At 38.5% G+C, this 12,884-nt stretch overlaps 2 protein-coding genes across 4 annotated transcripts in view; one reads left to right on the forward strand and one right to left on the reverse strand.

Moving 5' to 3' along the window:
• The window catches only part of LOC145774016 (homeobox protein Meis1-like), a 39,999-nt gene extending 30,516 nt beyond the window's left edge, over window positions 1-9,483 (forward strand). For all 3 annotated transcript variants that reach the window (XM_082585146.1, XM_082585147.1, XM_082585148.1), the window contains exons 10-12: window positions 7,164-7,222; window positions 7,855-7,962; window positions 8,372-9,483. In XM_082585146.1, the coding sequence (XP_082441272.1) occupies window positions 7,164-7,222; window positions 7,855-7,962; window positions 8,372-8,709 (505 nt within the window). In that variant the 3' untranslated portion in view covers window positions 8,710-9,483. The remainder of the gene's footprint in view (window positions 1-7,163; window positions 7,223-7,854; window positions 7,963-8,371) is intronic.
• Window positions 9,484-9,487: 4 nt separating this feature from the next.
• Window positions 9,488-12,136, reverse strand: LOC145774017 (dehydrogenase/reductase SDR family member 11-like). Its single transcript, XM_082585149.1, has 3 exons — window positions 11,745-12,136; window positions 11,192-11,466; window positions 9,488-10,305 (listed from the first exon to the last, which is right to left on the reverse strand). The coding sequence occupies exons 1-3, from the start codon at window positions 12,060-12,062 to the stop codon at window positions 10,146-10,148; spliced, it is 753 nt and encodes a 250-aa protein (XP_082441275.1). The 5' UTR covers window positions 12,063-12,136; the 3' UTR covers window positions 9,488-10,145.
• Between the last annotated feature and the right edge of the window lie 748 nt (window positions 12,137-12,884).

The raw sequence follows: 12,884 nt of genomic DNA on the forward strand, positions 1-12,884 counted from the left end.
TAGTCCAAAAAATGGCATTTTGCTGACTGTATATCCCGTATAACTTGCACGGCTGCTAAAGCAAGATGGACGCAGTTACCCATAATGCTTATTGTTTCTAGCAATTAATCTTCACGAAGTCATGCTTGGTTAGTCAGAAAACAATGGTGACTCAACTAACCCACTGACTCAACTAACCCCACCTTCCCCTACACATCACGATGAACTTGATACAACCCATTAAAATGGGGAAGTTTCTAATTCCTTTTTCTTCTCAGTGGGGTTGAGGCAGGCCCGGATTTAAGGGGGGGGCAGAGGGGGCATGTGCCCCGGGCCCCCCGACTTTTGAAGGGCCCCCCTACGTGGAAAAAATGTGATTTTGTGTTATTTTTTTCCTTTCAGCCTTTAAAGTCTCTGCAAATTGCTGTGTAGTGCTGGAGTAATGCTATTGTAGACGTGGAGGTGGTTTTTCGCGCCGTAGGCGCGAAAATTTTTTTTACAGGGGGGCCCCCCGATCTAAAAGTGCCCCGGGCCCCCCATCAGCTAAATCCGGCCCTGGGTTGAGGTATCATCATTTATTGACCCAAATTTTCAAATGAAAACTTTTTCGAATCCTTTGACGAGTCTAACTCCAAGTTAGTAATTTTTTTTGACAGTTTTTTGACACAAACAGTTTTAAAGGCTCAAAAACATAACTGAGTGTGAGAAAAAAGCGTTTAAAAAAAAGAAAACTCCTTTAAGACTGACAACTGAGCATCAATCTGGCATTGGGTCTATATTTATTTTTCCTGGAAGTATAATTACAATTTCGAGTAGTATTCTTTTAATATAATCACTGCAGGTTGGCGCCAGTCATCGGCTTAGCTTCAAGGCACTTCATGCCACCTGGGCGGTCCGGTCACAAGTCTGTTTATAGATTCTGTTTATCCTCAAAGTGGTGGTCAACTTGATCACGTTAAACAAGGTCTGCGCGGAGGATTAGCAGTTTTAACGTCACGAATTTCAGAAATCTTGATCGACATTCTTCCATTACTGTACACATGATGAGATGCATAGCCTGCAGAGTACACTTTTTTATTATTACAATTAATGTTGAAACAATGTAAAACATCATAATTTTATGACAAACGGCTCGAGTCTGGCATCCAATCTTTGCCCTCCCAATCAACAGAAGCCTCAATGTTTCCACAACAGTTACAACACCATGCGTTTCTTAGCGGTCGAGTGTAGCAAAAATTGACAGCGATAGACACGTGTTTCACCCATGAGGCTGGGCTCATTAGTATCGCACCATTAATTTATGACACATAGTTCTCAATCGCTGTTTTTGTCAGTCAATTGAATCCTTACCTTTGTGGAAAGAAAACAATTAAACTAACTGTCGCCACTCCTTCTCAACAGTTACAACACCATGATGCAGATTTGATCTTAATTCCCTGTTTCCAATCCATACGTCGCTCCAATACATCTTGATGTGCAATCTACGCTATAACATATATTTGTACTCTATTAACTATTATTTTTTCAACTATAAAAAGTTTGCGCTACCATTGGTTTCATGTACTGCAAGGTACAATCAGGCGCATACTTATTCAAATAGAATCTATTATATTATTTGTACTCTATTATATACTCTATTTGTACTTGAACCTTTTCGTGTGGGATAGAAATCCGAAATATATTCATTGAACGTTAATTGTTATTTGAAACGTCTGTCGTCTGTCTCTGTTGTTATTTGAACGTTTCTTCACGTCAATTGAACGTCTGCAAACAGGCAGTGCTAGCTAAGAACATGTGCCTTACTACACTAACACCTGCTCTGGCAGGCTTCAAACCTATCAAAGGTTTTGCCAACTTTCCCGTTCATTCCCTTAAGTGAACAGCAGTCGAGTAATATTCATAAAGCAAAAGGTAGTTTTTGTATTAGTTTAAAATAATTTCCTGTTACTTATGAAGTTATGAAATTTCCATTGGAAATTTGTGTTGAACTTTGCCAGCTTGACATGAATAACATAGATAGTTTGTTGAAAGGCTTAAATTGTGAATTTCCTCCGAGTTTTCTCTCAAACTTGTCGACTCAGCAAACGGATTGATATCAGTTGAGGTTTTGAGAAAATCTTTTGTTCAGGTTTGAAATCTGACTGATGCGTTTTACTTTCCCAACTTCTGTTTGTCGTGTAATAATGTTGATTGTGTGTAAGACCGGTGAAATTGATCAGATATGGAAACAGTGATATTTTCTTGGCACGGTCCTTTTTGGTGAGAGTTTTGTGTTTCTCACACCACTACTGGCGTTACTCCGTGATGGATCGATCGCCCGACCTACAACTTCACTGCTTGCATTGATACTGGCCAGTTTAAACAAACAATTTGACAAGATCCTTTTCACAAAGTGAGGTCAACCCAGGGACGCTGTCGCTCTTATCCCATTGTGACGTCACAAGTGTAAACGCGACAAAGATTTGTCAACGTCCTTCACATAGAAATCATGTTAAGCGTGAGACGTCACTGGATCGGTGCAGAGCATTCGCTTTAAGAGTGGAAGAATCCGCGACCACAGAATGTCACTTATGCGCCCAGTCAAATAACGACGGCAAGGCGGCCTATTGTTGTGTTGGTGAATCTTAACCATTGGTTTGTTTGGGAGGAGCTGAGCCATTGTGGCTGTGGGCACACTGCGCCGCCCGAAAATAAACAATGGTTTCGTTGTACAAACACAAACACATTGGTAAACAACCTCAGGTTGGTTTGAAATTCGATATTATATCAAACCAATAATGGCTCCATGCATGCAATCGCAAGGCAGGTGTTATAATTAGCTTTCGAAACCTTAAACCGATCTTAATCACAGCTATCTAAAGTGGTTGATTTTGCGCGTGTCACTTGCCCATTACTGGGCATTATGACGGCTCATTGGCTGTTGTGGGACCACCAGGGCAGTCCCTTATACTTAACTCATTATATACTCTTGTTTTCTTTGGTTCCTGTAAAACCCATTATCGTTTTTGAGTTAATCGCTTTAGGTCAGATAAAGAGTTTTCTATAGAAAACACCCTACGCTTTACATATCTTACATAACTCTACAGCGTAATCTAGCGACTGTCTGCCGTACGTCCAAACACAACACAAAAAAGAAAGTATTTTGGAACTGAACCGCCTTGTTTGAACAACAAAGATTTAAACAAACACAATCTTCGGGTGAAGATGATTTTGTTTGTTACTGAAAGCATTAACACGCACGTCTGTCAACACGCACGCGCACTGGATGTGGTTCTAGACCCCGTCTTCCAGTTCGAAGTCGTCGCTTAAAAGGTTAAGTCGACGAGGTTCACCTTTTGGTGACTCTTCGCGGTAAAACAAAGACATCTCAATTTACACTTGGGCCTGGCTGAAAGCAAAGATCAGGTGCTTTTATGTCAAAGGTTATGCTTACCCCATCTTGTATTCTTTCACCACTTTGACCTACACTTGGATTCGCACTGCTATGACCCGTTCTTTCAACCGCTACAACAGCAAACGCGCTCACATACCGAGTATGAGTTCAGCTGTTAAAACAAAATGTACACATTTGAGCAACCCAAACCTTCACCATTTTTTGCAAGTACGACAGAACTCAGATTAGTTCTCAGCCCAATTGTTCATACCCAGACAGCAAAGTCCGTCATTTTTACATTGATTTAACGTCTGCAGACGTTCACTTGGTTAGTTTTTACATCATAGCCGAATTTATCAAAAGTTTATCGAGGGATGTATTTCAGATTCCATTAGTGAACACTGAAACCTTTGAAATATCACGGATATTATTTGGTATGTCAAGCAGTCGTCTGATGTTACTACGTCTTCCGTAAAAACTACATTGCATTGTGTGTTTATAACGTTTCAGATCGTGATTTTTCATAAAAAGCATGGAGTTTTTCGACGAACCTAGTCACGATTTGCAAACATGGCGAATTTTTTGTTTCCATTGAGGCGTGACCACAGCATTGTTACGAAACGAAGCGCTGAGAACTCCCCCTTTCTTAATCCAGTTTTTTGGGAGTAGGCTAAACTGTTTTTTTTTGCCATTTTGTCAAGGTTTATCCATTGCAAACAACGCTTTGCACTCCAGTAAGCTTCTTCACGTGTGCACACAAGCTCACCAACCCAGTGCAAATGTTCCGAAAGAAATTAACTTCTTGCTAAGCTCACATAAACCAGAAGCCAGTTTATCGCTCACTCATCGCGGACGTGGGCTTTTTAATTGACGTATGTTAATTGTTGCGTTTTCTTTGCTTCTCTTGGACTAAGATCGCGTACCCACATGGAAAAGGGGTTGACATTGTCTTTGAAATTGATTCAGATCCTTTCGAAAAAGCATTATACCTTCTATTTTACAAGCAATTAGTTATGAAGTCTGAGTATGGCAAATCATGTTGTTTTCTGAACTACACAGCTTCGCTTCTCTGGGAAAAATACTCTATGCGTCATTTTCCAAAACCAGAAGATTTATTTTTAGCCTCATCACTGAAAAGTTGCGTATGATTCAAAACCACTTGAAACAATTATTTCACCACAAAGTTTCCATTGCCCAGACTATTTTCACATTAAAACCTTTTTGTCTAGTTCTAGTACAGTGGTTCTCAACCTTTTTGTCTTGGTGGACCCCTTTTGGTGCCTTCGAAGCGGTCGCGGACCCCTAAAAAATTCTATTTGAAATTTTGCTATATCGCGTCTCCTTATGTAATCATATGTTGCATAATGTTAGGCCTACATAAGTTTCGAAGCAACACACTTAGAAGAATTTGCTCTATTCGCAACGTAATTGATGAGATTGACCAAATTATGTTATGACTTATGAGCTATATGTTGGCACACAGGATCAAACATCAGTAATTTATATGCTCATTTGATGTTTTTCTACAAATTTTATCTAAAGTTAATAGAATACTTGCGACCGTTACAAAGAAATTTTTATTTGTAATCAATATTAGTTCGTTATAATTGCAGTCATTGCAAAACTGTGAGTGGTGATAGACTGCTCACTAACGTTTGCATTTCTAAGTTAATCATTGATCAACAACCTGATGTATCAAAAGAATCAAGTTGAACATAGCCTTATATTTTTAGTTAAAAAACCAAACCTTTGTGCCACGTCCTTTGAAATTTCAAACGATGCACCAGTGCGTTGCGACTTACAGTTTGAGAATCACTGTAGGTTAATACATAAACAAAGCACAAACAATTTTTAAATTTCGTAATTTATCAATAATGCTGAAAACTAGGAAACTTTCGCGGACCCCCTGAAATCGCTTCACGGACCCCTTGGGGTCCGCGGACCCCCGGTTGAGAACCACTGTTCTAGTAGATTGTAAACGTTTGGTAAAAACTTGGAACTCATCAAGTTAATTGAACCAGTCGCTTCCAAACAGAGTAAAAGAGGAAAACCTTCAAATTCTTTTAACTTTTTTCCATTTCTTGTCGTTAGTTCGACTGGTCTTTCAAGTATCTTGCATAAATTGACTATGTACACAAACACAATGATAAGAATGCTTGGCTTAGTTTTGTTACGTTTACAAAACGTCACAAAGTGATGCTACAATGTAGTTGTTGCTAATTGTAATGGAATAATGGCCGGTATGAAAATGTGGCATATCAAGTCTCTAGGTCTGGAGTTTGTCTGTCTATCTTATCAGCAAAACGTCTGAATGCATTCCACAAGGCTCAGAAAAATAAACAAACATGGAAACGACGCCGGGAGGATTTGTGCCTGAAAGTTTCTATTTGAAAGCACTTTTTATCAAACATTTGATAAAGTAGTTTGGTATTCGCGTTGCAATGTAGGTCTACTGTAGCCTACCACCCAGATGTGTTTTACCCGGAACCCAAACTCTCTCTCTTGGTTTTTCTTCAAACCCAAATTGACCCATAAATAAATTTATAACGAGCAAGGGCGAGTCAACCAAAGACCGAAATTTGAAAACTGAGCTTTTTACTCACATTTTTGTTAAAAATACGACACTAAATTAATGTTGTTCTATATGACTGTAAATACATATTTGAATAATAAATCAAAAAGCTTTTGGTGACTCTGCGCTGTGAATTTTCTAAATCTGACTTCCTTGATCGTCCAGTTAACAAGCAATTTGGGATGATGGTCTCTTGAAAATTTGTTTTTAACTCCAGTTCTGAGAGAGGCTGGGTTGTCAATTCGTTGCTTACTTCTGCTGAGACGTGAATGTTACTGCATCATTACCGGATACATAGACAAGGAGAAAGCAACGCAATTGTTAGAATTGATTCATTTGACTTTGAATTCAGCATCTGCAAACGTCGAAAGAAGCAATTTAGCCGTGGAGAAAACTCTTAATATTGATAAAGTGTTCTCCGTGGTCTATCCGAAACTGTAGCAAGCTGCAGGCAACATTTAGTTTGAGATAGTTGCGGGTCTTTGTCTAATTTGTGCCTTTCTTGGATGACAAGTTTTGATGAATTAAGTGTTGATTCAGCAGAAGGCAGACGAAAAGTTACTCAACTTTAAAAATGAGGGATCTTCTAAAAATAAGCGCTATTTTCTATCTGTTGTGGTAATTGTTTTATTTTGGTTTATATTTAGTTTAGATTTCAAGCTTGGTGTTATTTGTTCAACCTAAAATTATGTTTTTTTAACAATGGCTTTGTTACGTCATGAACGCTTCATTTAACGATCGCCGACGCATAAAGCGAGACTGATGTCGTTTTCTTTGTGGTCACTTCAAACCAGCTATTCGCTTTATGTGCCCATCTAAGGAATCACAAGGAACCCGGAGAAGTGGTTTAATATATTTACATACGGTTGGGTTACATAAAGAGGGTCATTATCTGCCCAAGCACCTCGCTGTAGGGTCGACCACCTTTTACTCGCAGTGAGTTAGGCATACGGTGGTTGACGTTTTTCTTCCGTCAAAACACCAATTTTCGTTTCTGAACAAGACCGCTCCACAACGCATTTTTTCGACATGCACAATTTTTAAAAATCAATTGTGAGAAGTTTTCGCTTTCAAAAAATTTAATTTCTTGTTGCTTCAAACAACGCATTGGGAGGAATTGTTTACAATGCGGAAGATTTGAGGTTAAAAATTAATTTTAGCACAACTTTTCAAGATTGACACACTTATTGTGACATCATTGTTGATTGAAAATACTTGATAATGCCATTTGTTATTTAGGTTTATCAACGCGAGACGACGCATCGTTCAGCCAATGATAGACCAGTCCAACAGAGCAGGTAACATTCCACTTTGCTTCTTTCTGTGAAAACTGCTCAGGGTGCTTAAAATGTGGTGTTACCACGTGACAATACGAAGTACCCTTACGTCATTTTCATTTTTCAATGTTCACATTCAACATCACAAGTTGCAATCCACGTCATTGGTTGAAGATTTAAATATGAACTGATTGTTTGTATGGTCGGGCTACGGTTGACACTTTACTTTGTTGTATCACAAAGATGGTGTGCATTAGAGTTTGTCAATATGTTTACTTTCGTTTGTCAATGATTTAAGCATAAAAGGATTATTTTTGGACCAAAATTTAGGCCTCCGCCTTTACTGATATTGTTCATCTTTCCTGCTGTACTAAACTACTCCCAGGGTTAAAATTTACCCCCAGTTGAAGATCAGTAGTTTACACAAATATACTATCCGGATAATAAAAAGCAATACTGTATTTATGATAAACAATTGAAACATACAAGTAAAAAGTATTCATTGGCCATGTCTATGATATAAACTTCAAATTTTCTGTATGAGAATACTACAAAATACTGACTTCGTTTTCGGCGAGTTTCATTAATTAAAAGCACAACCGTGTGAGCAATCTACACATGATGTCTTACTAACGTTTTGTCCATCATTGCAGTAACCAATGCAATGGGGCCGTACAGTCCCGATGGTCAAGGAATGGGAGGTTTTCTTATGGACGGTCAATCCCCTCATATGTCGATGAGGCACCCCGGATGGCCCTCCGGTGAGTAAATTATTTCTGGCCTCACATAGGCTAAATAACATTACGTGATGTAGCTTGCTTTGGAAGCATTTTACGTGTTTCACTGCAGAGTGCAGATACAACCAATCCCTTGTTAGAAGGCAAATTGACGACTGTGCAACTTTTCAATTTCATGCCTGTTCTACCTTTTTAATGCAAATGTGAAGTTTGTACGCAAAATATAAGCGCATCGGAGTTTAAAGTTTTGTGCATGGCCTGCTATATGGGGAAAGCGATTTGTCTCTTGCGCCCACACCTGGATTATAAGCTATGAGTAATAGTAACTAGACATTAACGGCCTTTGCATTTCTGAGGGTTAAAAGTTTTTATACTTATTATTGCGTATACGTGTGATTGTTGAAATAGGCTAAATATTTATTTTGTTTATTAGGTTTTCAAGGAATGCCTGGAGCGGCCGATATGATGGCGGCCCAACAGATGTCAATGGGGGGAAATCCCTTCAACCCCACGTCTACAATATCCCCATCTCACCCTGGCCTCCACCATCAACTACGCCATCCTCCTTCGCAAGCCATGATCTTGTCTGGATCTCACCACCACGCTGCTGCTGCAGCAGCCGCAATGATGATACCCCACCATGCGGCAGCAGCCGCGGCGGCTGCAAGCCACACGACGGCGGGCATGAGTCATCCTCACCATCTTCACCCGTCACAGACGGGAATGAATGCAGCTGATATGTCAACTCATATGTTGGGTCACACGTGCTAGCATCCTGTCAAACGGCATTTTCTTGTGTTGAGTGCGACCTACAAGTCGCATAGAGACGCAGTTTTGCGTCTAAAATCGTTGAATCAACGCGTTTCGTCCAGTTTTCTTTTAACCATGGTTCTGCTTCACAAAGGCTTCGTTGTTCCTGCTACCTCTGCGTCAGAACGTAAACTTTAACCTAAATGACGCATACAACACAGCGCTATCATAGTGGACGTCATGGACGCCAACTACCGTATTTATTTCGTTTACTTGTGTATGACGTCAGTACGTACCTTGTTGTTGACATCATTGTGACGTAATCACTCCATATATATATCCGGGTGACGGTACATCTTGTTGGGGGTCATGGCTAGGAAATGCGTGCAATTAAAAGCTTGTGATAACGTTGTGCTATGACGTTTGCGGCGACTTTACGCAGAACACTTTATGACGCCATATTGTTATCATTATGATGTAACTGCAAGGCACAAAACTGGTTATGAAATAATAACTCGATAGTTGCTGTTATAAAGCGATTTTTTGTTTTATTCTTGAATCAACAATGAAACTGTCAACTAGCTGGCAATCTCGCAACTGTTCCTCTCGCCATTTTGTTAGAACTCAATAAATCGCATTAAGTTTATGTTTGCTATAAAGTCTCATTGTTTATGCTGATGCCAAAAAGATTATATTTACGCAATAGCGTAGTGCTCCGAATCTGTAAGTCTGTTTTCGCTGTTTTGTTAAAGTTTCTGTGTTCTTGTCAAATGAAATAAATCACTGAAAGACGCATGAGTGTGTTGTCAAAATTATCTTTTCAAGTTACAAAGTGATGGCACAGTTGTATATGAAATGATCAGAAAATACTCAACGGTCTCCCGATTAAGTAATTAATTTTTGATTGATTAAATATATAATTAGCTCCAAGGTAAATAAAACCTTCACGAAAATTAAATCGGGGCAGCTGACATGCACCACTTCGGGTTATACAAAACGAAGATATTTTTGTTAACATGAGATTTTTCTCAATGAAAGACGATTCAAAATAGAAAACAATTTTCACTTCAAAACCATAATCTAGCACCTTGGCAAAACCAAGACACAACTAAACGATCATCCATTCTCAATTGCAAGTATAACATTCATCTATGTATGGAGTAACACAATATAAAAAGTATTTGGTTGAAATGAAATGGCAATCAGAGCTGTCCAAATATCGCATGACACACTTGAGAAGGGATTAATGGTTCATTTTGTAGGGTGGTCAAAAGTATGAGATGTAGCTTACACTGACAAAAAAAAAACTGGCGACAGATGGTGTTTAAACATACCCAATCACATCAATTGCTAATGCGTTAAGCTCATATTACAAATCGACTGGCCATTATGTGCTGTTCAGGGCATTACAAAACGTGTTACCTAAGCAACATGATTTATTGTGTTGATCAAAGCTTTTATAACTTCTGCTCTGATGGACGGATAAAAATTTCATTCACATCCATGTGAGTTGGAGCAGCAAGCACAAAGAGCACTGCACTTGCTATGTCATCCGATTGTAAGCACTTCATACTAGAATACAACTTCTTCGCAGGTTCAGGGTTATTTTGGTTCATTCTGAAATGCATGGTACATGGCAGTATGATTATTGTGTTTAATCACTGCAGATTAAATTGACTAGTCAGCAACCCTGCTGAAAACAAAATCAAATTTCAATGTTTTCATTTTAAGACAGCAGCAGTGGCCGCAGTGGCCGAGTGGTTAGCGCGTTGGGCTCACAGTCGAGAGCCTGCGTGTTCGACTCCAGCCACCCGCACCTGCTGTTGTTTCTCTGGGCAAGAAACTTTACGATAATTGCCTCAACCCAGTGATCGATTTCGAGTAATGGGTAGTTCCAAATTTAAGTCATAAGCAGAGTAGACAACCGGAAACAGACATTGTCGTCGGCTGCAGCGTGGGTCAGGTGTACGTCGGAAGGTGTACACCGATGCATAGCGCTCAAGTCCGCTTTCCAGACATTGTCGTCGGCTGCGTCGGCTGCAGCGTGGGTCAGGTGTACGTCGGAAGGTGTACACCGATGCATAGCGCTCAAGTCCGCTTTCCCGCAATGCAGGATAAAGATAAACAAACAAACAAACAAACAAAAGACAATTAGTCTACCAGCTGATTCTGTGCTCCCATAACTTTGTCACATTGGCGAATTCAAGTCTATGAATGTTCAGCATCATATTAATTAGAAACAATAGAAAAAAGATTACAATTTCCCATAAAATATTTCATTTCGACAAATATTTTCTTGTCTTAATTCAGTTTCAATAAAAAAAACTTATTTCCAGCAACCCTAACTACAGAAACCACACATTCAAATAATGCATATTATTATGATACCTAGTTTGAAACAGATTAAAATAGCAAATACATCATGGTAGGGACAACATAGTTGTAACAAAAGTATATGACTAATATATAATATTTGCAATATAAAATTTTGAACAATGTTCACCTAAATGCAAATTCTGTTTCCACCACTCCAGGTGAAATTGAGGTCACTCTGATTCTAGACTTTTCATCCCGTAACTCACGACGGAGACCTTCTGATAATGCTGTGACAGCAAATTTTGTGGCACTGTACATCGGCATAGTGACTCTATGACCCGACATGCTGTTCATGTTAATAATGTGCCCATCATCAACGCCATTGGCCATCATTAAAGAAACAGCTTCACGATTTAAAATGCACAGGCCCAAAACATTAATATCCAACATGTGTTTCCAATCCTGAAATTGTACAAGATTAAAATAGATTTAAATTGTGCATGAAGTGGCGATGAAACATGACCTGGGGCAAAAACAGCCTAATTTTGATCTCTTTATTAATTAAAAATTATTTAAATTTATGTATTTTCTTTTGAAATCTTGACCTTTTGGACTATTAGTTTGGCATATCAGCACATTAAGAGTCAAAAGTTTATGATAATAGATAGCACTGACCACTGAGTTAAGTTAGGACCAGATAACATTACATGATCATTGAACAGTCAAGATATCACACATACCTCTGTGGAGCCTTTCAACAATGATGCTTTATGTGCTAATGCAGCATTGTTTATACAAACATGGACTGTTCCAAATTTTTCCTTGATAAATTTGAACATTCCAAGAATTTCTTCTTCTTTACTCACATCACATTTGTATGGATACATTTCTCCTTTTCCATTTTCATTTATTTTAGATGCAAGTTCGTTTAGTTGCTCTAAGTTTCGAGCACATCCAATTACTTTCATGCCATTTTCAGTCAAATGTGTAGCAATTGCACGGCCGATTCCAACCGATGCTCCAGTAACTATAGCAACTTTCCCAAGCCATTTATCCATGTTTTACCAAAAATAGCATATAAGCCAACAGCCTGCACAATAATTAGGCTATTAATCTAATTGGCCTTCAATGCAAAGCTGTAATGTTAATAATAATAATAAATATTTGATGTTGTAAGCACCGAGGTGCTTTTTCATCATTCTGATATTAACGCATTTGCTGTTAATTAGGTTAACAGCTAGTTTCATAACTAATAACTCTAACCATCAATAACATCTGATAACATATATTAAACTTTTAGAAGACATATTAGTGGGAGCAGAAAATGAAAAATACGGTCATATATACATGAAAAATACATACACAATAGTACTGTCACTTAATACATAGCATCATAAGATGATTTCAAGGTAAATTTCAATGGATCACTGCTCCAGTGCTTGTCAAGCCTTGCCTTGAATGCATTCAAGCTAAGTGCACTTATGACTGTTGGTGGTAAATTATTCCAGGCATTTACTACACGTATTGTGAAAAAGTTGCTTCTCAGCCTTGACATAGTTTGTGGCTTATACAATTTTAAGTTATGGCCTCTTGTATCATAGGTATTTGGATTCATTTGAAATAATAGAGTATGATATAATTTACATCATAAAAACCATTTAAATATTTATACACTTGAATAATATCATGGCGAAAACGTCGGAATGCTAGAGTAGGCAAGTTTAATTTTTCTAATCTTTCAGAATATGACAAATGCCTTAATCCAGGAACCAATTTGGTTGCACGCCTTTGAACATTTTCTACTACAGCTACAGAGTACTTATACGTTGGGAACCAGATCAAATTATTGTATTCCAAAATTGGACGAATTAATGCATTAA

The sequence above is a fragment of the Aplidium turbinatum genome, chromosome 7 (genome assembly GCF_918807975.1).
Source record: "Aplidium turbinatum chromosome 7, kaAplTurb1.1, whole genome shotgun sequence".
Lineage (NCBI taxonomy): Eukaryota > Metazoa > Chordata > Ascidiacea > Aplousobranchia > Polyclinidae > Aplidium > Aplidium turbinatum.

What these genes read in the sequence shown, in the direction of transcription:
- LOC145774017 (XM_082585149.1), bottom strand. Translation starts at nt 12,062, where the DNA reads ATGGATAAATGGCTTGGGAAAGTTGCTATAGTTACTGGAGCATCGGTT. An exon ending in TGTTGAAAGGCTCCACAGAG is followed by an intron (nt 11,467 to 11,744) that starts GTATGTGTGATA and finishes GTACAATTTCAG; the next exon opens with GATTGGAAACACATGTTGGA. An exon ending in GAAACAGAATTTGCATTTAG is followed by an intron (nt 10,306 to 11,191) that starts GTGAACATTGTT and finishes CATGCATTTCAG; the next exon opens with AATGAACCAAAATAACCCTG.